The sequence below is a fragment of the Aptenodytes patagonicus genome, chromosome 5, assembly GCF_965638725.1.
Source record: "Aptenodytes patagonicus chromosome 5, bAptPat1.pri.cur, whole genome shotgun sequence".
Taxonomy (NCBI): Eukaryota; Metazoa; Chordata; class Aves; order Sphenisciformes; family Spheniscidae; genus Aptenodytes; species Aptenodytes patagonicus.
Window position 1 is genome coordinate 59,959,600 of NC_134953.1, and position 22,171 is coordinate 59,981,770.

Below are 22,171 nucleotides of genomic sequence, written 5' to 3' on the forward strand. Positions count from 1 at the left end.
ACTCCTTGAAAATAGTTGCTCATCTCTCTGACTTTTTGGAGACCATCCTGGCAGTGTTACTTCCACAAGTGTGGTGGCTAGGGATAAGAGTCCTTCTGGACTTGTCTCCCCAAGACCAGTAGGACAAGAATGGTTTTACTACTTCACTTTTCACATGGCCAGCAGCTGTATTCTCTGATTGGCTCTGTTATGTCTCCCCAAACCTTGCATCCCCTACCTTGCCACCCTGTGATCACACTCTTACCTCCCAAACCAAAACTCTCTCTTCTCCTCTGCATTCAGCACTAACGGCTGCTCAGATGCTTTCCCTACTACTTATGTCCAGAGCAGGTATCTTGCACACAGCAGGAATATTCCTAGTCCCTGCATGGGCCAGAGAGGATTTTGGATGGTTAATGAGTGAGCCATAGTCCGGCCAGCTGAGCTGCAGTGTGAATTTATGGTGTGCTAACTCTGCACCCACACCGACCCCCCACGCCTAAAAGTGACTTTCCAGTGTGGGCACATTAGTGCAGAGCATCTGGCATGGTCTTACTTTGGCTCTTAAGGGCTCAGTATATGCATCTCTTGCAGAAGGGCCCGTCTCTCTCTGGTGACTTCCAAGTACATAGGACTGCTGCAGTCCCAATTTGAGCACTTCATTTTTGTGCCTAAAATAGGTGGGATGAGCCAGGGCAAATCTGCTGTGTTGGTAATTCCCTTCCCTGAGAGGGGTGCCTTAGCTTGTTTGGGGTTGTCTTTTTTAATCTTCAAACTGTGATAACTTACACCAAGATGAGATGCTTTCCCACCTGTGACCCTTCATTCTTCCAGCACAGATGAATTCCTGAGCCCTTTCAGAGAGCTGTTATGTTCGATCCTTTGGAAGATCAGTGAGCAAGTTTTTTAATAAAGCCATCAGCCTGACCAGACAGGCTTGACACTGGTTGGTCCTGGGTTTTACAAGAGCAAGAAAAACATAGTTTCAGAAAGAGGTTACCAATTTAAAATGAATAACATGATTTGCTGACCAACTAAGAGGCTGAAGAAATGTGGGCAGCCAAATCATTATTTCTTACATCAAATTTGGACTTAGAAGTCTTAAAATATTTTAAAGACCACTTCAGTATCTTGCTAATTAAACAACCCTGACCTTTTGTGAAATGCCATAGGCACTAATGTGCATATGGAATTTACACAGGCTATCAGAATTTTAACACGTGCTGGCTTAGTGAATAATGTCACAATACAAAATGAAGAGAGATTTTCTTCTAGAGCTGTACTCCAGGCTTTAAAGAAAAACCTATTCTGTGAATAATTGTTAAGGGAAAAGTTTCCTTTAGGGTAGTCTGAGCATCAGAAATTAAGGTCAGTCTGACTATACAGAATTTTGGTTGAATATAATTATTTCTGCTTGTTAATAACAACAGACAAAAATAAGACACTTCTTGAGATGCTGAAATGGGTAAAAGGGTGCAAAAATTCCTATTCTGTTTCTCCATGTAATGCCTTAAGCACATATACCCAAATAGGGAACCTGCACTTCAAATTAGAATCTGTTATGGAAGGCTTTCTGCTTTAAAAAAAACAAATTGTGTTTTGTTGTTTGATGGGAAGTCTTTGGAGTCCAGTCTTGTATTGTTTTTTATTGTAATGTAAGATATTTGATAGGTTTGGTAAATATGCTTTAAGTCTCCCCTGTATCAGCTTCTTACTCAATTCTGAAAATTCAAATAGTCATCTCCTTTACAGGATTTGTAAGATTTCTGTGTATTTGCATAAGAGAGGAGGTTTTAGGTCTGTCACTTATTTTGCCTTCATTTGTGAATTGAGGCCATGTAAATTTTATTCCCTACTAAAGCAAATTTATCAAGTGTTTAAAAAGACCTGTGATGACATTTTACACTTTAAGTGTTCCTGAAATGTTGGAGATGTGCTGGGGAAAAAACAGAAAAGATTGTGGAGTTTCATTGCTCTGACAGTGGATTTTCACAAATGTGTGCTATGTTCCTGCACAGATCCAGCTGTAGATTGAACTCCAGAGACAGAACAGAATTTAATAGCAGTTTTGTGAACTTTTGAGTGACTCTGCCAAGCAATAAGAAGCTCTTATACTCTTTTATTTTCCAAAAAGGGAAGAATCTTTCTCTTTTCAGATTTTTGCAAAATGACTTCTGCTTCTGCAAACACAGTATGTGTTTAACTTCATCCTCAGAACCAGAGTGACATGATTAGAAAGCTTGTGAGCAGAAATGTGAGTGTGATAAAGGCATTTTCAAAATTAGACCTGATTTTACAAAACATGAGCTTAGTTCGGCATTCTGCAAAGTCCTTTCAACTTTAATTCACTGTGAGCAAAATAAAGCATGTTTATGGGTCTGAGCAGGGCAGAGAGCTTTATTTCTTCCAAGAAGTAATTGAGATTAAAACACTCTCCTTATGTGTGTTCAGTATTTTTTTATTGGACATCTTAAGCAAAATTACAGCATTGCTGTACTCTGCATAGAGGATAGCTCAGTGGATTATGGTTCAAATCCCAGGTTACAGCTCTCACACTGGGTTCAACCTTGAGGTGGATTTTTCTTTGCTGAGAGAAATAGATTGTTAGGCTTGGTGGACTTTGCAGCTGATGATAATCGCTGTGATGAAATGGGCTGCACCTTTGCTTCATGTATTGGGAAAAAGCCCTAAGCTGGCACAGAAACTAGGATGAAAGTTCTCGCTTAGGTGAGGGTCGAAACCGATGTGTGGAATTTATGAGGAACTGCTATTTGGTTGTGGCATTGCAAAACTGCCTCCACTAGAGCTGGTTCCTGGGGCCCAGGAAAGTCCACTGCATCCCACTGAATATTCCTGAGTTGGGAGCAGCCTGAGTGACAAACACAAGTTTAAATTTTTCCTTTTCTTCTTTCTGAGTGTCTTGAGAGGAGAAGGGAGCAGAGAGAGAGGAGGGATCCACAGTAATTTTGCCCATATGATCCATTGCAGGAGTAGAATTTGGAGTACAAACTAGATTGAGCTTTTAAAAAGCAGGATGATTTTTCAAGTATTTTGCTTGGCAAAGCAGGTTGGTTCCAGAAAAGGTATGTGCTCTTTCCTCTCTTTGCCACACTGCCCAGAGAAAATACCCAAATGTCCATGTGAAATCCTGTTCACAGGGTTACTCTACCAGTGGTGCTGGTTTTTTATTCCATGAGTAGGAAACCCTATGAGAGCTGACAGTCAGTCTTTTCAAAGTTTTTCAGCATTTCCGTAAGAGTTGCAGAGCTTATAAACTGTGGGCTAACAAGCAGTCTACCCTAAAAGTGCAGGAAACCTCAGAGAGCATCCTTTGTGGTTTTCACATCTGTGCATCAATTTTCCTCTGTCACACTGTAAATCTGGGCTGGCTCCATCTACTGAAGTGAATGGGTTTAAACTGATAAAGTAAGAGTGGAATTTTTCAGGAGGAGGATAGTTTTTGAATGTCAGGTATTACAGATAGGACAGGTTGGACCAGAGCTGTCGACAGTATTAATGTGGTGTATGTTTGTGATGAGATATAAAATAATCCTCTGGACTAAAATGTCTCAACAGACACCTGAGAATTCAGGCTGCTTTAACAGTGCTAACTGGTGATGTGTTTGCAGTATACCTGGTTTGATTGCTTTTAAGGACTAAACTTTGACTACTGTATGGCATGCAACATGTAATATTTCTTTCCTTTCCCAACTGCTTTCTATTACATGCCCAGGGTTTAGACCGCTCCAATTCCTGGGTAAACACTGGTGGTCCAAAAGCAGCCCCATGGGGATCCAACCCCAGCCCAAGTGCAGAGTCAACACAGGTGGTGTCTTCGGTAGAGATTTTTCTGGCTTTGTTTTCCCTGATGTTTCCCTGTAGAATATCTTCCTTTCAGTGTATACTCCAATTTTGGTGGTTTGGGTTTTTTATTGTTTATTTATTCCTTGAAAACTTTGTGGGTTTTATTTTCTAAATTAGCATCTTCTCCCTTACCACCTCACCACACTGCATGAAAAACCTCAAAATCAGTGAACGTGTCCCCTTCTTTCATTTCAGTGGTTGCTGGTCTGTGACACGTAAATGCTGTGACTGCTTTTCTTTTCTTTTCTTTTCTTTTCTTTTCTTTTCTTTTCTTTTCTCTCTTTTTCTTTCTCTAACACTAGTTTCAGCTTCAGGTGGAGCACATTTCTAAGTGGGAACATTAATCACAGCTTCATAGTTTTGTCCATGTTTGCCATTTCTTTTGACGTTGTGAACCATTTTGCCATTTTCATCAAGCATTTAGTATTCATCGTCAAGTAATCCTTCATGACTGAGTGGAATATTGTTGAACCAAAATTGATTACCACATGTAAAATTCTCTCTTAAAACATGTAAATTTGAGTACTGGAACCAGTGACTTGCTAGGGCCAATTGTATCTGTTCTGTGTTGCAAAGTATGAAAACTTTATAGCAGTTTCAGTCAGAAAGACTTATTTACCCCCCATTGCCTGCTGCTTTCCACTGCATGATTGCCTTGAACGTACCTCTCAACTGTACCTCCTTTCAGGTTTATCGGTCTTCCAGAAATACTTAGTCTGAGTTCACTTGCACTCATGGCAAATTATTTCCATCAGAAACAGAACTTCAGTAATTTTCTCATTCACTGTGCCAGCAGCAGCGTCGCTGTGGGGTACATCCCCACGTGCTTGGTCTCTGGTAGATTGAGAGGTATGGACTGAAATTACAAGTATTACTTCCTTGACATGTGCATGTTGATAAAATACAATGATGAAAAAGTTTCATGCTTTGCAGCATTAAGTGTTTTTGTGCATAAGAACATGCAGTTATTGAAATAGCCTATATGTCTTAAAACAATAAAAAGTACTGTCATTTTGTTTAAACCAAATCTGTAAATGAGTAAGAGTTTGAGAATGCATAAAAAGGTGTAAAGACAGTAAAAGCCTACAGTTGGAACAGTATTTTTGTAAACGTACATTGTCCTTGAGCTGCAAAACCCATCCACAGCAAACTTTAATGTCCTGTCATCATTCATTCATCTCCACTCCGTAGGCTACGGATCGAAGTTGTAATCGTATGTCTTCGCACACTGAGACGTCAAGTTTCTTACAAACATTAACAGGACGATTACCAACTAAAAAGGTAGATTTCAGTGAAGACAATTGGTATTGTGGGGCAGGGAGGCCAAGTCGTTCTGAAAACATGATGCAATCTATTCTTTTATTTATAGCCTGATTTTTTCCGAGGTCATTAGGAACTGCTGTTGCTTAACACCTCTGAATATCCAGGCTGTAGTGAATATGAAGTATTCTGACAGAGTTGAATTGGGAACAATAAAATGATCAGGAGTAGCTTATCTGATTTAATGTCCATACTGTTTGGAGCCAGTTTATTACTGGCTTTCAAAAAATATGAATAGCATTGTCTAGACATGTAAATGATACATTCTTGTGTGCAAAATTACAATGTGTTAGCTGGCTAGCATTACGGATGTGTGCTGGACTGTTATATAGGTGTTAGTCCAAAGTGACTCCAGAAAGTGAATGGGAGTTACTTTCGAAGTACGCTCCCATAGAAGAGACGAGATCCTACTAAACAATGTCAGAAAGGCAAAATGCCTGACTTTTTGTGTAATGAAAATGTGATCACTGACAACATCCAGTCTGTGGGTTGGTCCTCCCGAGAAAAGACATCAAAAAGCTGTTTCTTAGCCCCACGTTTCTTTCTTACTGTTTTAAGTCCTTTCTCACAGTAAATATATATCTTTGTACAAATCGCTTTATATGTCCACTTTTTACTCCTTTTTCCTGCAAAAATCAGACCAGGCAGAAAGGTAGACTTTTAAACTAAACTTATTTGAGCACCAAACTTTTTTTTTTGGGTGGGTGGAAAATTCTTTTGACACTTGAAATTCAATTTTGGAGCAAGATGCTGTGAAATGTTTCTCACATCGCATATCATAACATCATCCTTCATTGTTAGTTGGGGTTTTCTTTAAGGGATGCCACCACTGCTGTTATGTTCCCAGTTATTTATTTTGCTTAACCTCATTGTTTGCCATACTTTCCGTGGACCGTGCTACCATTTCTCATGCGGACTGTTTTGTGAGCTGATCTTGAGGCTCGAACTAACTCTGGATTTGAATCTGTGTAGCTTTTTCATGAAGAACTGGCCTTACAGTGGGTTGTGTGCAGTGGGAGTGTGCGGGAGGCAGCCCTGCAGCAGGCCTGGTTCTTCTTCGAGCTGATGGTGAGCAAACTGGAAACACCTTGCTTATTGTCTTACAGTTCATAGTTTAAAACACGAACGGCAACAACTGCAAGTGGCTTTGTTGTAATTTATATTCCTATAGGTGAAGAGCATGGTGCATCATTTGTATTTTGCTGACAAACTGGATGCGCCAAGAAAGAATCGTTTTCCTGAGCGTTTCATGGATGATGTAACTGCTTTGGTCAGCACAATTGCCGGTGATATAGTCTCTCGGTTTCAGAAGGTAATGGCAAACAATTAAACTGAACCCCGGTCAGAGCTCAGGCACCAGACCTCCTGCATGTTTGCTGGTGCCTAGACCAGGAATTGTTGTTTGAAAACATACAGTGTGCTCTTCTTCATTTTCTTTACCCTTTTTCTCTTCCTTCTCTCTAGGATACAGAAATGGTTGAAAGGCTCAACACCAGTCTTGCATTTTTCCTCAATGACCTGTTGTCTATCATGGACAGAGGATTTGTTTTTGCTCTTATTAAGACTTGCTACAAACAGGTAAATGCAGATAAATATTATGACTTAACTGTGAACCATAGCATAGCCTATTACTCTAATTTTCTTTGGACAGACAGTAAACTGTGGACACAGAATTCTGCTATTCAGGTCTTCTTAGAGCAAGCAAGCCATTCTCAGTGGTGGTTTAGAGTTTACACCCTTCTGATTACACTCTTAAATGTGAATTGGGAGTAATTCCCTTGAGTGGACATGCAGCAGGAAGGAAGAATTACTCCCTCTGCTCACCATGTTCAGAGTAATTGAACCAAAAATTAGTAGGAGGTTTTGTGAGGGAGCTCAAACTATCATGGCGTGTCAGCGGGTCTCTCAAGGACACATTGACCCTGTATGATCATATTGATCACCAAGCTCACCTTCCATCCTTCTGAGGGTGCAAGGTCTCCTTCCCATAAGGAGGGTTCCTACGTTACTCATTGGGAAGCTTATTTGCAATGTTGTGACAGGGAAATCACCTCAAACTACGAAGTTTCATTTGACTACAAACATCTGTGCTGACACTGTGTACAAAGGAGATGATGAGGTATCAGGAGCTTAGGCTTAGACTAATTTTTGCTGCAGAGTCTAAAACATTTTATATAAGGGGCAAGAACAGCAGTAGCATTTGAGCTTTGTTGCCTACTGTATATTAGGCAACCTGCATCTTTGACCTGTTAATGCATCACACTGTGCGGTCCTGCTTCTCACAACTCCCTGCTGAAATCAATTGGATGTGGCTATCATATGTGAAGCACATAGTTATTCATTTGCTTATATAAATATGGCTGTTATATACATCTTGTATTGATATATGTGCCATTGGCTGGGATGTGTATGGCTCCTGCACATCAGAAGTTTAATCTGTAGCACAAAGTGATGTGGATGTGACCATTTAATGATATCAAGCTCTTCAGTTCTTGCTTTGGAAGTGTTTTGGGGGAACAGTGGTGGGACAGGGGGGCTGGTGCTGCATTTATACTCTCTTTTGGCGCTAACTGCAATCTTACGGGCTAAACTTGCCAGGTGTCTTCAAAGCTGTATTCCTTAACAAATCCAAGTAACCTGGCATCTTTGAGGCTGGACTTCCTTCGCATCATTTGCAGCCATGAACACTACGTCACCTTGAATTTACCCTGCAGCTTGCTTACACCGCCTGCATCTCCGTCACCATCTGTGTCTTCAGCAACTTCTCAGGTATGCTGTGACAAGGATCGTTTGTGGAAATGCAAGCTGAGCTTTGTTCTGAGGCTGAAATCATGTGAGGCAGTTGTATCACCTGTATTTTCAGTCTCTCCTTGCTAATAATTTTTGGAAGTGTTTATTTAGAAATTAATTTTTCCTGCCTGTACATAGGTTTTGACTTCTTTTGATCTTTTATTATTGAAGAAAAGAATGCCCATATCCCTATCCTCATAGTGACCACATATATTTCTGCCCTTAGGGACCTAGTCCCCTCCTATACTGGACAAATGCATGAACATAAATGAGCCGTTAAAGAAACGCTTGGTTCACTGTTACCCTTTTCTTACAAAACAAGGGTCTTTCTAGTGCACTGTAGCTTAGTCCTAGCCTGCTCAGAAAAAGTAATTTGAATTAGCAAGTGTGTCATTCAAGTGGATTAATTAGTTGCAAAATTACGTAGACTAAATCAAATTAAAGCCTTCTTAAGCCTGAATAAGAGCATCCATACCCGAGTTAAAAGTTTAGCTAATCCACTTTTAAAGGTTATTTGGCTTAACTTCCCTAAGGCCTGCCCTGTAGGTGGGAAGGCAATAACAACAAACAGAATTAATAGTAGAGTTAGTGAGCTTGCATGTAATGTAAGTAGATGTGCCTAGATCCAAACAAAAAAGGGAAAAGGTAGTTCATGTGAGATTGTCTTTAATTCTGAAAACTGCTTCTAATGTATTTCATAAGCTTTGACTCTGTGTTCCAAGGGGCCTCATTATGCAACTTCTGAAACTTGATTTTTTCACAGAGTTCTGGGTTCTCCACAAATGTCCAAGACCAGAAGATTGCAAATATGTTTGAATTGTCTGTGCCTTTCCGCCAGCAGCATTACTTGGCCGGGCTTGTGTTAACAGAACTGGCTGTCATTTTAGATCCTGATGCAGAAGGGTAAATCTTTACAATTTTTTTTCCCAAGAGTTTTCTGTAATTCCAAGCAAATGGTGGATGCAAAGCAAGTTCTGGCACGGCCAGAATTGATTTAAATTTGTGAACTGAGAAGATAAGAAAACAGTTCTTTGAGAATCCTCTTCTTTCTCCCTGCCCCTCGTACTTCTTAATTCCTTAGCCCTGACTCTGTAAACATTATTTCAATCACATTTTTCCAGCTGAGAAGAAGGGAAGGAGGTTCCTGCTGGAGCCCCCAGCTGCCACAGGGGCACTGCTGGAGCTCTAAGACGAAAATAGCTTTTCTCAATTGTAACAAGAAAATAATTTTCAACATTTAGGAAGTCTTTGTTGCTGGTGGTTTTAAACGTTACAATGTATTTCACCTGTGGTCCTCCCAGCTCTTTTTAAACATAAATTATGCACTGATGAGGCCCCTGCGGGTTACATAAATAGACAAATAGAGTCAAGCATGCAGAGTTTGTTGGTGACTTGCCTGGCTTGTGCAGCAAATAATTTTCTGAAGTAGGAGTGTAGCCTGTAGTCCTGACATCCCTTGTGTTATTTAGGGCTGTATTCTGCCTTGCCTCTTTAAAATGGTTTTCAATGGAAATTATTGATTGCTTCCACAGTCCTAAGTTCTCTTGCAGGCATTTTTCTCAAGGTGGACTCAGAAATATCAGCCGAGTCAACAAATGCTGATGATTCATGGTTAATTCTGCCCCTTTACCAAGAGGTCTCAGGAGTTAAACATTCATTCTGTTTCCTGTTGGAGAAGAAAGTGATGCCATAAATTAGAATATTTTCTTGTATATATACATAACACACTGCAGTCCCATTTGTTTGGCCTGAAATGGAAAAAGCAGCAAATCTTTACCCATATACACTGTCTGCAGAAATCCTTTTTGTAGCATAGGAAGATCCTGCTCACTGGTTAGAAATCAGGGCCTGTCTCTGACCATATTTGCCCTTGTTCTTCACAAACTTTCTGTTCTCACCTACCTGCTTTTTGAGCTCTCTCACGTTGCTATTCTCAGCTCTTAAGCTTGGACCAGGATGGTAATCTCTGCCCAGCTGCACAAAGGAGCTATCAGCATGATGTTGCTGGCGTCCACTGGGGAGACAGCTCCTCTCTCAAACCTTGTCTAGACAGAAAAAGCCCCCTGATACCCATTCAGCTCTGAAGATGCATTTTGATGAAAGCTCCTGAATTTTGGTGAAGATGTATACCAGTAATGCATTTGGTTTTTGTTGTTTTCCAGAATGACTTGTAGTTTGCAGCTTATTAGCTGTTCTCAGGCTTCAACCTTCAGCATTTGCCCTGGTAGATCCACTGTATAAAGTAAACCAGTCTGTTCAGATCTGCTCTTCCCTTGCCTGTGGAGACTTTTAAGAATCATATAGTATCATCAGCAGGTTATTAGTAGAGGGTTCAGACATGCCTGCCATTAAAATGTTTTGGTCACCATTGGAAAAAGCTCAGAATTGTTCCCAGTTGCATTATGCTGCAGCGGGGGTGGAGAGGAAGGTCCATGTACTTTCTTACTGTGTTAGAGCTTTGCCTTAGGTCTTGATAGGTGATACAGAGCCTTAAATGTGTTCTGCCCTTGCTCTTTTTGCTCCATTAGAAAAATATATTGAATTTTAGCTCACGCATTTTATAAGAGCTCTTTGGATTGAGTTGGACAGAAAAGACTGCAGTACCCTGGTGCCTGAAGGTGGTGCATTAGATAGATCCCTCTGTGCTAGGTGCTGTACAGTAACACGGTACATTACAGTCCTCCTCCAGAGCACTTGCAGTCTAAAAGACAAGACAACATGTGGATGAAACAAGCCAGCTGAATGTGACAGTTGCAGAAGTGGAGAACAGAGAGGGAGTCCAAGCAGCTAGACCCTGAACAGATTGTCTCTGCAAACAATGCTGTGATTAACAGCATGCTGGTTATTAACTCAAAATAATTATTGTTGCTCATTTCATAGTACCCATGTTGCCCATATTGACTGATGTTACAGGACAGAAGTGAGAAAATCGGTATTTGGCCCTCAGTATTCAGTGACAAAAGTCAGTTTTCCAAAAGTGTGCAGTGTTGACACAAATTCAGACCAGGGCTGAGACAACAGAGGGGACGGTTGGAGGGCGGCAAGATCAATTCATTGCATTATCAGCCAGTGGGCCGTATTTCCTCCTCTTCGCTATGGATCGATCCAGCACGGTACCTGCTCTGTTCCAGAAAAGTGAAAAGGAAGTCCATGTAGCCCGAGGTTTGAATTATGCTGCTTTGTTTGGATGTGTTTTCCCTATATGCAGTTCTATGGCCTGCAGGATAGTTTCCCTTGAACTGTTAGAAACACAACTTAGGTGCCACTCCTTCAAAGTAATACAAAGACTTTTCTTTAACCTTAATCTGAAGGAACCAGTCAGTTACATAAGCATTTCCTTCCTTGTTGTTAAGGGTCTCACTAATTACACAAACAAGCAATTGTAGGATCTCATTATGGCTTGATTAAAAAACACAGGAAAGAAGTGTAGCTACAACTAGCTAATGTCCTCCTAACCTGTACTGGTGTCTTTTACATCATTTTAAATCCCCAACAATCCAGTCAAAGCCTCTCATCTTTTTTAACCAGAACTCAACTCTGCTTTTCAGGTAAGGTGGATACTGCCTGAAATTCAGCACTTGTTTTAATACCTCAGGTCTGAACATTGAAGCTTATGTTTTGCTAATGCATAATGTATGAGCTTCCTTGGCTGCTTCATGCATGGGGTAGAGTTGTCATCTTGGCCTGGTTTGCCTACAGAAGCAAATAGCTACAGAGATACCTGCTATTTGCTCTGAGGAGTTTTGCCTCTGTGTGGTGGCTGAGGGAATTGAAAGGAGCAGAGTGAGTTCTTGAGAGATTCAGGGGAGTTTGTGATTTCAGGGCACGAGCACCGACTAGGCTCACGCAGGGTGCCCTGCAAAAGGGGATGGTGCTGGGACCTTGCCATCGTTTGCATCTTAATAATGAGGAAGGCCTTTTTTTGTTGTTTTTCCTTCTACCCCTCCATTTCTTTGACACTTTTTATTCAGAATTACGGATCTGTAGTCTACTGTTTTGGTTGAATAATTGCATGGGGGGTCGGAACTGAAGCAGAAACTTCCCGATCATTTGATAACAGAAATGTTCTGTCTTAGGAGGGCTTTTCTCTCTGTAAATGGTATTAAATGGAAACAAAAAAGAACACAACAAATAGTTTCACTAAACCCACTGTCCTCTCAAGTTTCTCTCCCTGTTTTCCATATTCCCCAAATTTTCCTAACGGTCTTTAGTAGACTTGATACTTTAGAATAGCAGTAGCTGGGGCTTTGTTTTTGTATGGAAAATATGAGAGTGTTCACATTATATTGGGTGTGCACCTCCGCAAGATATTTTTGTACATTTTATTTGGCATAATGAAAAGCCAGCCATTTGTAAAATCTGTGGGAGATCAAAAAATACATGTAATGGCAGTTTATGTGAAGTTAAAAATAAAAACCAGGATTTTTTTTTTAAGCCACTTAGTTACAAAGTATAGTTTGCTTTGAAGATATTAACTAATCTGCATGACCCAACTCTCTTTTAACAGTTTATTTGGATTGCATAAGAAGGTCATCAATATGGTACACAATTTACTGTCCAGTCACGACTCGGATCCGCGGTACGCTGACCCACAGGTAAAGGCCCGGGTGGCAATGCTGTATCTACCTCTGATTGGCGTGATCATGGAAACCGTGCCTCAGCTTTATGACTTTACAGGTATTTTATATTCTGTGCTTTGAGTATATGTTCATCTGCTCACAAGATTTGAGTGGTTTTGTTCTAAAATCAAACAACAAAACCCTTTACATCTGGCTGGTGACTGTATATGCATAGCCAGCCTCCCTGTATGTCTCTGACCTGCTTAAAAAGACACCCCACGTACTGTACAATTCTCATAACAATTCCAAAGGATAAGCAGAGTTCCTCTTCTTCCTTTTAGTATGTGCTGTCAGTTCGTTTTAGGTGTGCTTTGCACAGTGTCCTGAAGAGCAGCAGAGGTGGGTTATTTCAGATTAGGGCAAGGAGTCCGATCTGGAATAGTTTGGAATTTGGAGTAGTCTTCTACATCCTTTGACTTTAATGACACAATAAAGCTGCAAGTAAGGATTTGGAGTGAAGTATCCAAAGGGACCTGGTCTGTTTTCAGAAGGGTTCTAGATACTGAGGTTGTGTAGATTGTGTTTGAAAATTGTTGTTTGCTTTGCTTTGCATGGCCTCAAATAATAGTCCTGTTTACTTGCAGGACCCCATGAGCATGATGATTTTCAGTTTGCGTTCCCAGACAGTTCAATGAAACCAGCACTGCGGAGGAAGGCTGGGGAAAGAAACTTTGAATTTGGGGATTAACAAGATGCACGTGTTTCTCGGCAGAGAGCCACAATCAGCGAGGGAGGCCGAGCTGCATTGCTGTTGATGATTATGAAAGCGAGGGTGGAAGCATGATAAGCCAGACAGTTGCCATGGCCATCGCAGGAACATCGGTCCCTCAGCTCACCCGGCCCAGCAGTTTTCTACTCGCCTCATCGGTACAAAGCCATCTCTCCCTATTCCTTGACCCTATTCCTTGATCTGTGTCAACAGGCAAATATTTATGCATGCAGGTCCTGTGGGGCTGATCAGTGAGTGGTAGGGACTCTTATCAGCTTGCAGCTGGCTGTTGCACAGGGAGGCAGAGGGTGAAAGACAAGGGGGAACAAATCACGTTTGCATGTTGTGCCTTTCTCAGAGAGGGTATAATAAAATGCCAAGCAGGGATAAAAATCAACAAACCTCAGAAAATGGAAGAATTATCTTTTTTGATAAAGATTCTCTTTTTCTGAAACAATCTGATAAAAGCTCTGTGAAGTGCAATGGTCATTATGAGCTCTAAGCCCTAAGTAAAAATTCCTACCACATCTAAATCCCACCTAGCCGAAGACTTAAATGGCCATTTCCCCTGTTCTCTGCAGAGAGAGGGAATCCTCCTGATTCCAGTAGCAGGCAGGCCCTTCCATTTCTCCCTCCTTCTCCCATTACTCCTGCATCAGGACCCCATTTTGCTGGATTTTACCTGCACTCAAAGTGAGACACTGATACATACGTGAGATAATGAATAGAGCCCCTCTGCTTAACTGTTAACCTGCTGGAGGTTATTAAAGGCATCTTGAGGGAAGTGGGTATTTACTGCCTGAACAGAAACTCATTCATATAATGTGATTATTTTGGTTCAAACTGCTGCTTCACTCTTGTGGCTTGACTATCTGTGGGCTCCACTGAGCTGTTGGGTTGAGAAAGAGAAATGTGTATATCTCCTGGTTGTTAGTAAAAAATGTCTATTCACATTCTGTTCCTATTTGGTAATTATTTAGGCTGGGGTGGTAGCTGGTGCAGATCCTTTTAGTGATGACTGAAGTGTTTGGATGTGAAATACAGTGTGGCAAATGTCTTGACCTGTCTATTTTAGAGTGGCAGGCAGCACTCCACCTTCTCAACAGAGTCCAGCCGCAGCCTTCTGATCTGTCTCTTATGGGTGCTCAAGAATGCGGATGAAAGTGTCTTGCAGAAATGGTTCACAGACCTGTCAGTGTTGCAGCTCAATCGCCTGCTGGATTTGCTTTATCTTTGTGTATCCTGCTTTGAATACAAGGTACTGCTATATTGTTTAAACCTCCTGAAGTTCCTTCTAGGGCTTGCTGAGGAACTGTACCCTCCCATCCCTTACACGACTCCAGAAAGGCATTTCCTGCTCTCTCCTAAGTGTTTCCTGTATTCCAAATCCCAAGGCTAAGCACTTCTCTGTGCAACCTCTAGCTTTTTCCATGTTTACTGTTCAGCCATGCAAGTGTCTGTGCCTTGTTTCACTTCTTACGTAGTTTGTTCTGCTTGCCACTCATCTGGGAACTGCTGTAGGGAAAGGGGATAGCTCTTGGCCATTTTGCTTACTATCAACAAGAAGAGAGTTTTCTGTAGCGGTGCTGGAGTCTGGGTAGATTGTCTAGCTAGCAACTAAACCTCTATTCCTTTCTTGCTGTATGTCTTTAGACAGGAAAGATATTTTGAGTTGTTAATGCTTAGAAAATATCCCAGATTGCAAGAATCTTCCCTCATGGTCTCATTTCAAACTTGCAGGGCAAGAAGGTATTTGAAAGAATGAACAGTCTGACATTCAAGAAGTCAAAAGATATGAGAGCCAAACTTGAAGAAGCTATTTTGGGAAGCATAGGGGCAAGGCAGGAAATGGTCCGAAGAAGCAGAGGACAGCTAGGTAAGTAAAGATATCTTCTGTGCTGTCCCCTTTTTCCAAAAACTGCTACTCTGTGGTGTAGGATACTACCCATCAAGATCTTCATACAAAGAGGCCCCTAGAAAAAGCTGTTTGCGGTTTGCAGCATGCTTCACTGGGTCTGCAAAATCTCTACACTTTTCCTAAGTTCCATCTACAGGCAGTTTATCTGTTACTTGATTGCTTTTGTGTACACGTGATCATGTCTCATTTATGGGATGTTCTTGCCTGAACTTCTTCCAGCGTAGCATCTTTCAGAGCCACCTTCTAGTATGTCCTGTGCAAAGGATCAGAGCAGAAAACAAACTGCCTGATCTTGCGTTGATACCTCTGAAAATGCCTGGATATTTCTCTAACGTAATGAGGCTTGAAATAGCCAGTAGTTTGTGTAACAAGCATCTTCTGATGATTTTTGCTGTTTATGTTGTTTGGGAGGAAGGATGGCCCAGGGATTAGGACAAGAATCAGAACTGTAGTTTTGTCTTCTACTCTGCCACAGGCATCCTGGTACATGTGAGCCAGTTATGGTGTGCTAAGTTGAACAAATATTTTAGAGGCATAATTAATTAATTATTTCAGAGACATGGAGACCTTTGTATTTTTTTTTCTTAACCTGGCCTGATTGCCTTTATTACTTAAAATTCCCATGCCCTCCCAGCAGTGAGAATAAAGACATAAAAGACTGTGAGGTGGGAAAGGGGGTCTCAGCACCATCCTGAGAATGTTACTGTGTGCCAGTTGAGGACAGCAATATCAGACTGCTGAGGATTGCCACACCCAGGCTCCTTATGCAGTCCAAGAAAGGTGCTTCTCTTAGCAGCCCTAGTAGCTACCTCCCTGATTTGAGTATCTATCTCAGCTGCCTCTCTCTGTTAGCTCTATAGTGAGCTGGCGTGTGGCAGCACACAAAGTGGTCTGCGTTGCTCATTGCTCTCTTGCATACAAAACCGCTGCAAGTGAAGTTGCCTCTCATGCCACTCAGCAGTGACAGAAATAGGGGCCATGTAAACATCTTGGGTGAGTGCCACAGCCTTGGGCTCTAAGAAGTCATAGTTTGCTGTCATCTGTCGCTTGTGAACAAATCTAGAGTTGCTACCCGTGCAAAAAATCAGCATTAGATGACTGCTATTGTTTTAATATTATCCTGCAGAGAGAAGTCCTTCTGGGAGCGCATTTGGAAGTCAAGAGAATTTGAGATGGAGAAAGGATATGACTCACTGGCGTCAAAACACAGAAAAGCTTGACAAGTAACTCTGCCTTATCCTTCTACATTAACAATGTGACAGTGCCTGTGAGAACGCAGGGTCTCTCTCCCCATAGGTCAATGGCAGCAGTCCACTTAGCTCTCGTGTGAGCAGGTTTGGGCCCTCAGCTGGAACAGGGCCGGCAGTGTGCACGTAGCTTTTAGTCCAACACTGCCCTAACTCTTTGCTTTTCCACTGTCCCTTGCTTTCCTAGATTTTTAAAATGAGATTTAAAGTGACTGATGCAATCCATTACCTTCTTAAAACCCTGTAGTAAGCTGTAATTTAGAGAGAAGATCCATTAACAGTATTCACAGATAGCATATATATCTCATGTCATATTTCCTTTATTCCATAAGAGCATTCTGGAGTTGTCAAAGCTCGCTTTCCTTTCCTGTCCTAATCCATCACTTTGATTGTTTTTCCACATGTGCTGTGCTTTTAGAAGCCACAAACCAGCCAGGTACTGTAGCATTGGTGTGCAGTTCTTATAAATTGCCATTTTGTACATCTGCAGACTCAATCATCATAGCATTGTTTGTGATGCTTGGCAGAAGTTTTCAGTGTGTGTGTGCAACTGATTGGAATGAGCTCTTTTTGCTTATTACACCCATTCCTTTAAAATTCCCTCTCTTGGTGTGGTTTAATCTGGAGGGCTAAAGAGTTGTGTTTGAGGTTCACTGTGCACGTTTTCTGTTTCATCAAATCGCAACCTGCAGTCTCCATCCTCCCAGCAAAAGAATTGTTCCTAATCCTAGGAAAGTAATCTTAGTCCAAGTGAAGCTCTGAAGAAACTGGGGAATGGGGTTCTCAGAGCCCGGATGGAGGGCAGGCCAAATTTTACCCTTGAAGACATTGACGCTTCCTGGAGTTGAAAGTACATCTTCACAGCTTCTAATTGCTTTGTCCAACACAAGAATGTCATCTCTTGTTATGTCAAGTAGTGGCTTTTTGTCCAAGACTCCAGTCCTGTGGAGGCATTGGGAAAGCCAAATAACCATTGTGTTTCAACCTGCTAATAAAGTGATGTAGGTATAAATTTCACCTTGGCACAATTCCAGAGGTGTGGACAAAGTTACACCAGACTGGGTCTGAGCCCTCTCCTCTTCCCAGGAGGATCTCACTTACATGTTAAACAGCTGTGGAATACCTCGATGGTCAAATGATGGTATCTCATCCCACAAAATAATCTGCTCAGATAACTCTACAAATGTGCTTTTTAACCCATACTTGCTCGCTGTGACCTGGGTCCATCACACTCCACTCCTATGGCACTACAAGTGTGTCCTGCATGCGTAGGTAGTCTGGCCCTTTGAAACCTAATAAGCAAGACTTTTCACACCGAGAATTGTGCACAGCTAATTGCAGGTGGTATTATTTTATGCAGACGGTATTATTTTATATAGCGCCAGGCCCCAAGCCTTCGTATTCTGGAGCCTGAAGAGTAGATAATGAGTGTATGACCCAGGTCCCAGAGGAAGCTGAGTGTGGCAGGGGAGGGTTGCTGCAGTACAGGTCCCAGAGCCGAGTCAGCTGCCGTCCCCTTTGGTGTGTTGGATTTTGTCAGTTCCCATGGGTGACACTCCTGCTGTGATTTGGCCTGGCATGAGTCTGTTGGAGATGGCACCTGTGGTAGGGCAGGCCATAGCTGGGCTCTTTAAATATACTACTGGATCTTTGCCAAATGCAGCTTGTGCCACTGAAATTAGGTGGTTGCTGCTGAATTCCAGGGGCCACCAGTGTGAGTGGGTATATGAACATCGTAAACCTTTCCCGGAAAGTGAGTGCCTGCCATATAACAGCAAAATTGTGTAGTTTTTCTTGGAAAGGAAGATATTCTTCAATAACTGTAATATAATGTAGCTTAAATGAACAAAGATTGCACCCTCACAGTATGCAGTCTGCACTACAACCAGTCTAGCTGCCAGGATCAACAGTGCAGATACACAACCTTGTGTAGCACCACCTTGTGTCCATAGCCTATAACATAAAACCGTATGTGCTGTTCCTGGTTGTGCTGTTGCATGCTTAACGATGCTACTAAACCAGTTTTGAGTTGGACTTTGATTCTAAACTGTTGTTGTGTTCCTGGGAGAGTAACGAAGTGTCAGAAAGTAGTGTAATCTCTCCTGAGCATGATGAACGTAAATCCTGTGTAAGTTTGTATATGTAAAAAACCCAAGTCTTTCTTCCTGTCCTCTTAATGGATGCATTGAAATATTCTTGTAGTGTTGTCTAGTAATAAATATACGCATTGTGACCAGGGGTTTTCTGCTAATGTGAAAATATTTTTGACTGGAAAATATGTAGGTCTACTTCTTAAACAGAAAGTAATTTTATTGCTTTCTTTTCTCTGATTAGATCAAGGGCAGAGATAGAACATGAGGCACTTATCGATGGAAATCTTGCAACGGAAGCGAATCTCATTATTTTGGATACACTAGAGATAGTTGTACAGGTAAGGATGATAAGAAAATAGAGATGTAATAGCATTACGATCACCTGGCCAGGCAGCAGTTTGTTAAACAAAATCTTCCTGCTGCTCTTAACTGCCTGAATGCTATCAGAACTGTTCAACTCCTGCTGCAATGGGAAGGGTGGTAATGCCTCTCCTAATCCTCAGCCCATAACAATCTGGTTTAAAATGTCAATACCTTCCTTCAGTCTTTTTGAAAGTTGTTCACTATTGTAGGATAAGAAGCAGTTGTTCATAAAACTCAATAATGAACTGTAAAAATTGCCAAATTCTGCCTTATACTAACTGATTCCTCTAGTTCCTTCCCAAATCTGCCTTGAGTCATTGGGTTCCAGGTCAGACTCCTGTATCCATGCTTAATTTGCACAGTGCAGGAAAGCTTCCAGACTCCTTGGTCTGTGTGCATAGCCCAGCTATTTCCTCACTCTCTGCAGGTGAGCGTGGACACATGGCAGTTTTGTCCCCTGCTTTCTGTACGAATGAAACCTGGGCACGGGCTGGAAGCAGGCAGTAGCAGGCTTACCGGATCTGCCTCTGAGCTGCAGGGAGACCCAGGAATCCCAAGGGTTGCACCTTGCACCTTAATAATCCACCTAGAGGCCAGCTACAGACTTTTTCCCTCTAGTAGAACAAGGTCCCAAAAGGTCAGAGCCTCGTCGGGTGGAAAGCACCATCATTCCACTGGCGTTAGCACATGGGTCAGGTTTTCATTACCTGGGGGTTGATTCAGAAATGTGACTGTTATGCAGGCCCAGCTAAGTGGATAATTTCTCCATGCCACAGGGCTTTTCAGCAGAGTTATTCTCCCCCCCCCTACGCACATGGGAGGTTCATTTTTGCTCATGCAACTCTTGGTTTACTTTTGACTGCAGACTGTTTCTGTGACGGAGTCCAAAGAGAGTATCCTCGGCGGGGTGCTGAAAGTGCTTCTGCACAGCATGGCCTGCAACCAAAGTGCACTTTATCTCCAACACTGCTTCGCCACACAGAGGGCTTTGGTTTCAAAGGTGAATTCTCTGCAGATGCTATAATATATCCTGAGCAGCACTGATGGAGGATGGAGCTGTTTTCTTCCTTTGCATTAGGATCACTTCACCAAGCATTTATTATTTTGTGCAATATTGATTTTCAGGAAGTGTGGTCTGAGGGTTAATAAATCCTGACTGGTTTTTATGATTGGTACCTGTATTTATGCATTTTGGGTTTGATGGCTGCATGCAAAGGTACAGTTCACACAGCCCGAGTGTGCTGTGGGGTCTGCTAGCCAGTGGTAAGCAGCCAGAGGCACCTAGATGGTAGGGAGCACAAAGCACAGGTGGAATTTAAGCTATATGAATCTCACTTAAAGTGGATTTGTTTTACTGGGCCCATAATTTAAACAATTTCCCAGTTTCTGTAGGTGTGCTGGGAATAGCTTGAAGTTTTAAGCTTGGTTTTTTGTAACTGATGTAAATCAGTCTAAGGGTGTAGATGTAGGAACAAGTTGTGCGGGTAAGTAAAATGAGTTGCCTTCCGGTGCTGCCAGTCTGCTTTTGCTGTACTGTAAAAGTGAACTGATTAAAATTAGCATCATTCCCTTCAAAACAGAGGGGATTTAGATCCTCTAATGCCAGTGTATGCTCATTGCTGAGGATTGTCCTGGCCTTTTTGTCCGAGTGCTTGTTCCTGTCTGTCCAAGCACTAATTTTCTCATGTGCTGTTTTTCCAGTTCCCTGAGCTGCTGTTTGAAGAAGAGACTGAGCAGTGTGCAGATCTATGCCTGAGGCTCCTGAGACACTGTAGCAGCAGTATCAGCACAATACGGTCGCATGCGAGTGCCTCTCTTTACCTTCTGATGAGGCAAAACTTTGAGATTGGGAATGTGAGTATCCTGCTGCACTTCACTAGGTTATTACATGTAAACTGGTGGGGACTGCTGGATGGAGCTCTGTGTATTCCTGTGAAAGAAAGGCTGTCAGAGGGCTTACCATCAAAACAAGCATGACGTGCAAAGGGAAGAGAGGCATGCAGCAGTTACATGACTTTTCTCAGTTCCTGGTCTTGCAGTACGTCACAGTGCTGGTCAGTGCATAGCAGGAGTGTCCAGTCTCCAGTGTCAGAGTCTGAGCTGTATGCCCAGAATCTCTTTGCAGGCAAGCTGCCTCTCGTGTCAGTTTATAGAGAGATGCAGAGCCCTGCCTGGAACACCCACTGCAAGAGTTTCCAAACCTGTCAGTTTGGAAGGTTCGCATACTCTTCAGATTGGGCAGTTTGCACTCGAGGGGCTGTTTGGAGGAACTCCCCTCTGCCTTGCCTTAACACACTTCTAGGTGAGAGCAGAAACAGAAACACAGCCCTTCCTGTGGCACAGCTAGTATGTATTTCCTTTCTGAAAGGACTGTGTTAGTGCAAGTGAGTTAGCAATGCTGGGATTTTGTTTCCATTCAGGTCTTACTTATGTCTAATTACATCTTAGCTTGATGCACCCATGTGTGCTTTAAATTGTCAAGAAAATTCCCAGCCTTAACTCTTCCAGTTGATATTTTGCAGGCACCCATGTAGCTATGTATCACAAAGTGCTCCCCCAGACATCTTTGTTTACACTGCGTTTGTTACAGTCCTCCACGGTGAGTAGCAGAACTGGAGGGACCCACTGGTTCTGGGCCCAGGGACTGTTAGTGGATTGATAGCAGCGAGTTATTAGTGACTCCAGTCTTTAGGCTAGACCAAACCAGAAGCAAATGTCTAGAATGAAGGCTGTATTCCTGAGAGGGAGTTGAGCATCGTCTTGTTCAGGGTGCTTGAGAGGAGAGCAGGGAGAAGGAGAGAAAACTAAAACTTTTGCAGGATAACCTTCACCTGGAACTAAATATGCTGTCATCAGATTATGAAGTCAGCAGCACCAGAGGTTTATTTTAACCACTGCTCTGTGACAGTCCTTTTCACAAAACTTCTGTTTTCTTTTTTGTATCAGTTGTCTGTCAGGAGGAGGGTGCAATGACCAGAGCACTGATGTTGCAGCAGACTGTTGCAGTATCTCTAGGTTGTTGAAATACAATAACAATTTCTCTGTTGCAGAACTTTGCCAGAGTGAAAATGCAGGTGACCATGTCTCTCTCATCCCTGGTGGGGACATCCCAGAACTTCAATGAGGAATTTTTGCGACGTTCCCTGAAGACTATTTTGACATATGCTGAAGAAGATCTGGAACTTAGGGAGACAACATTTCCTGATCAGGTAAAAGAAATACCACAAGAGAAGTAATGTGTAGTTCATTAACAGGCTGTTCTTAAACCT

General features: G+C 42.2%; 1 protein-coding gene across 12 annotated transcripts in view; it reads left to right on the forward strand.

The window, feature by feature from the left end:
* Nucleotides 1–22,171, forward strand: part of DOCK7 (dedicator of cytokinesis 7) — a 106,822-nt gene that overhangs the window by 66,944 nt on the left and 17,707 nt on the right. For 2 of the 12 annotated variants that reach the window (XM_076340023.1, XM_076340024.1), the window contains exons 23-39: nucleotides 3,713–3,805; nucleotides 5,035–5,124; nucleotides 6,136–6,231; nucleotides 6,335–6,475; nucleotides 6,628–6,741; nucleotides 7,762–7,932; nucleotides 8,717–8,856; nucleotides 12,461–12,630; nucleotides 13,285–13,439; nucleotides 14,357–14,539; nucleotides 15,022–15,157; nucleotides 16,326–16,422; nucleotides 16,865–16,882; nucleotides 18,781–18,877; nucleotides 19,768–19,902; nucleotides 20,604–20,756; nucleotides 21,953–22,111. In XM_076340023.1, coding sequence (XP_076196138.1) covers nucleotides 3,713–3,805; nucleotides 5,035–5,124; nucleotides 6,136–6,231; nucleotides 6,335–6,475; nucleotides 6,628–6,741; nucleotides 7,762–7,932; nucleotides 8,717–8,856; nucleotides 12,461–12,630; nucleotides 13,285–13,439; nucleotides 14,357–14,539; nucleotides 15,022–15,157; nucleotides 16,326–16,422; nucleotides 16,865–16,882; nucleotides 18,781–18,877; nucleotides 19,768–19,902; nucleotides 20,604–20,756; nucleotides 21,953–22,111 — 2,148 coding nt within the window. The remainder of the gene's footprint in view (nucleotides 1–3,712; nucleotides 3,806–5,034; nucleotides 5,125–6,135; nucleotides 6,232–6,334; nucleotides 6,476–6,627; nucleotides 6,742–7,761; nucleotides 7,933–8,716; nucleotides 8,857–12,460; nucleotides 12,631–13,284; nucleotides 13,440–14,356; nucleotides 14,540–15,021; nucleotides 15,158–16,325; nucleotides 16,423–16,864; nucleotides 16,883–18,780; nucleotides 18,878–19,767; nucleotides 19,903–20,603; nucleotides 20,757–21,952; nucleotides 22,112–22,171) is intronic. The other 10 variants (XM_076340026.1, XM_076340027.1, XM_076340030.1 and 7 more) reach the window with 7 other exon arrangements.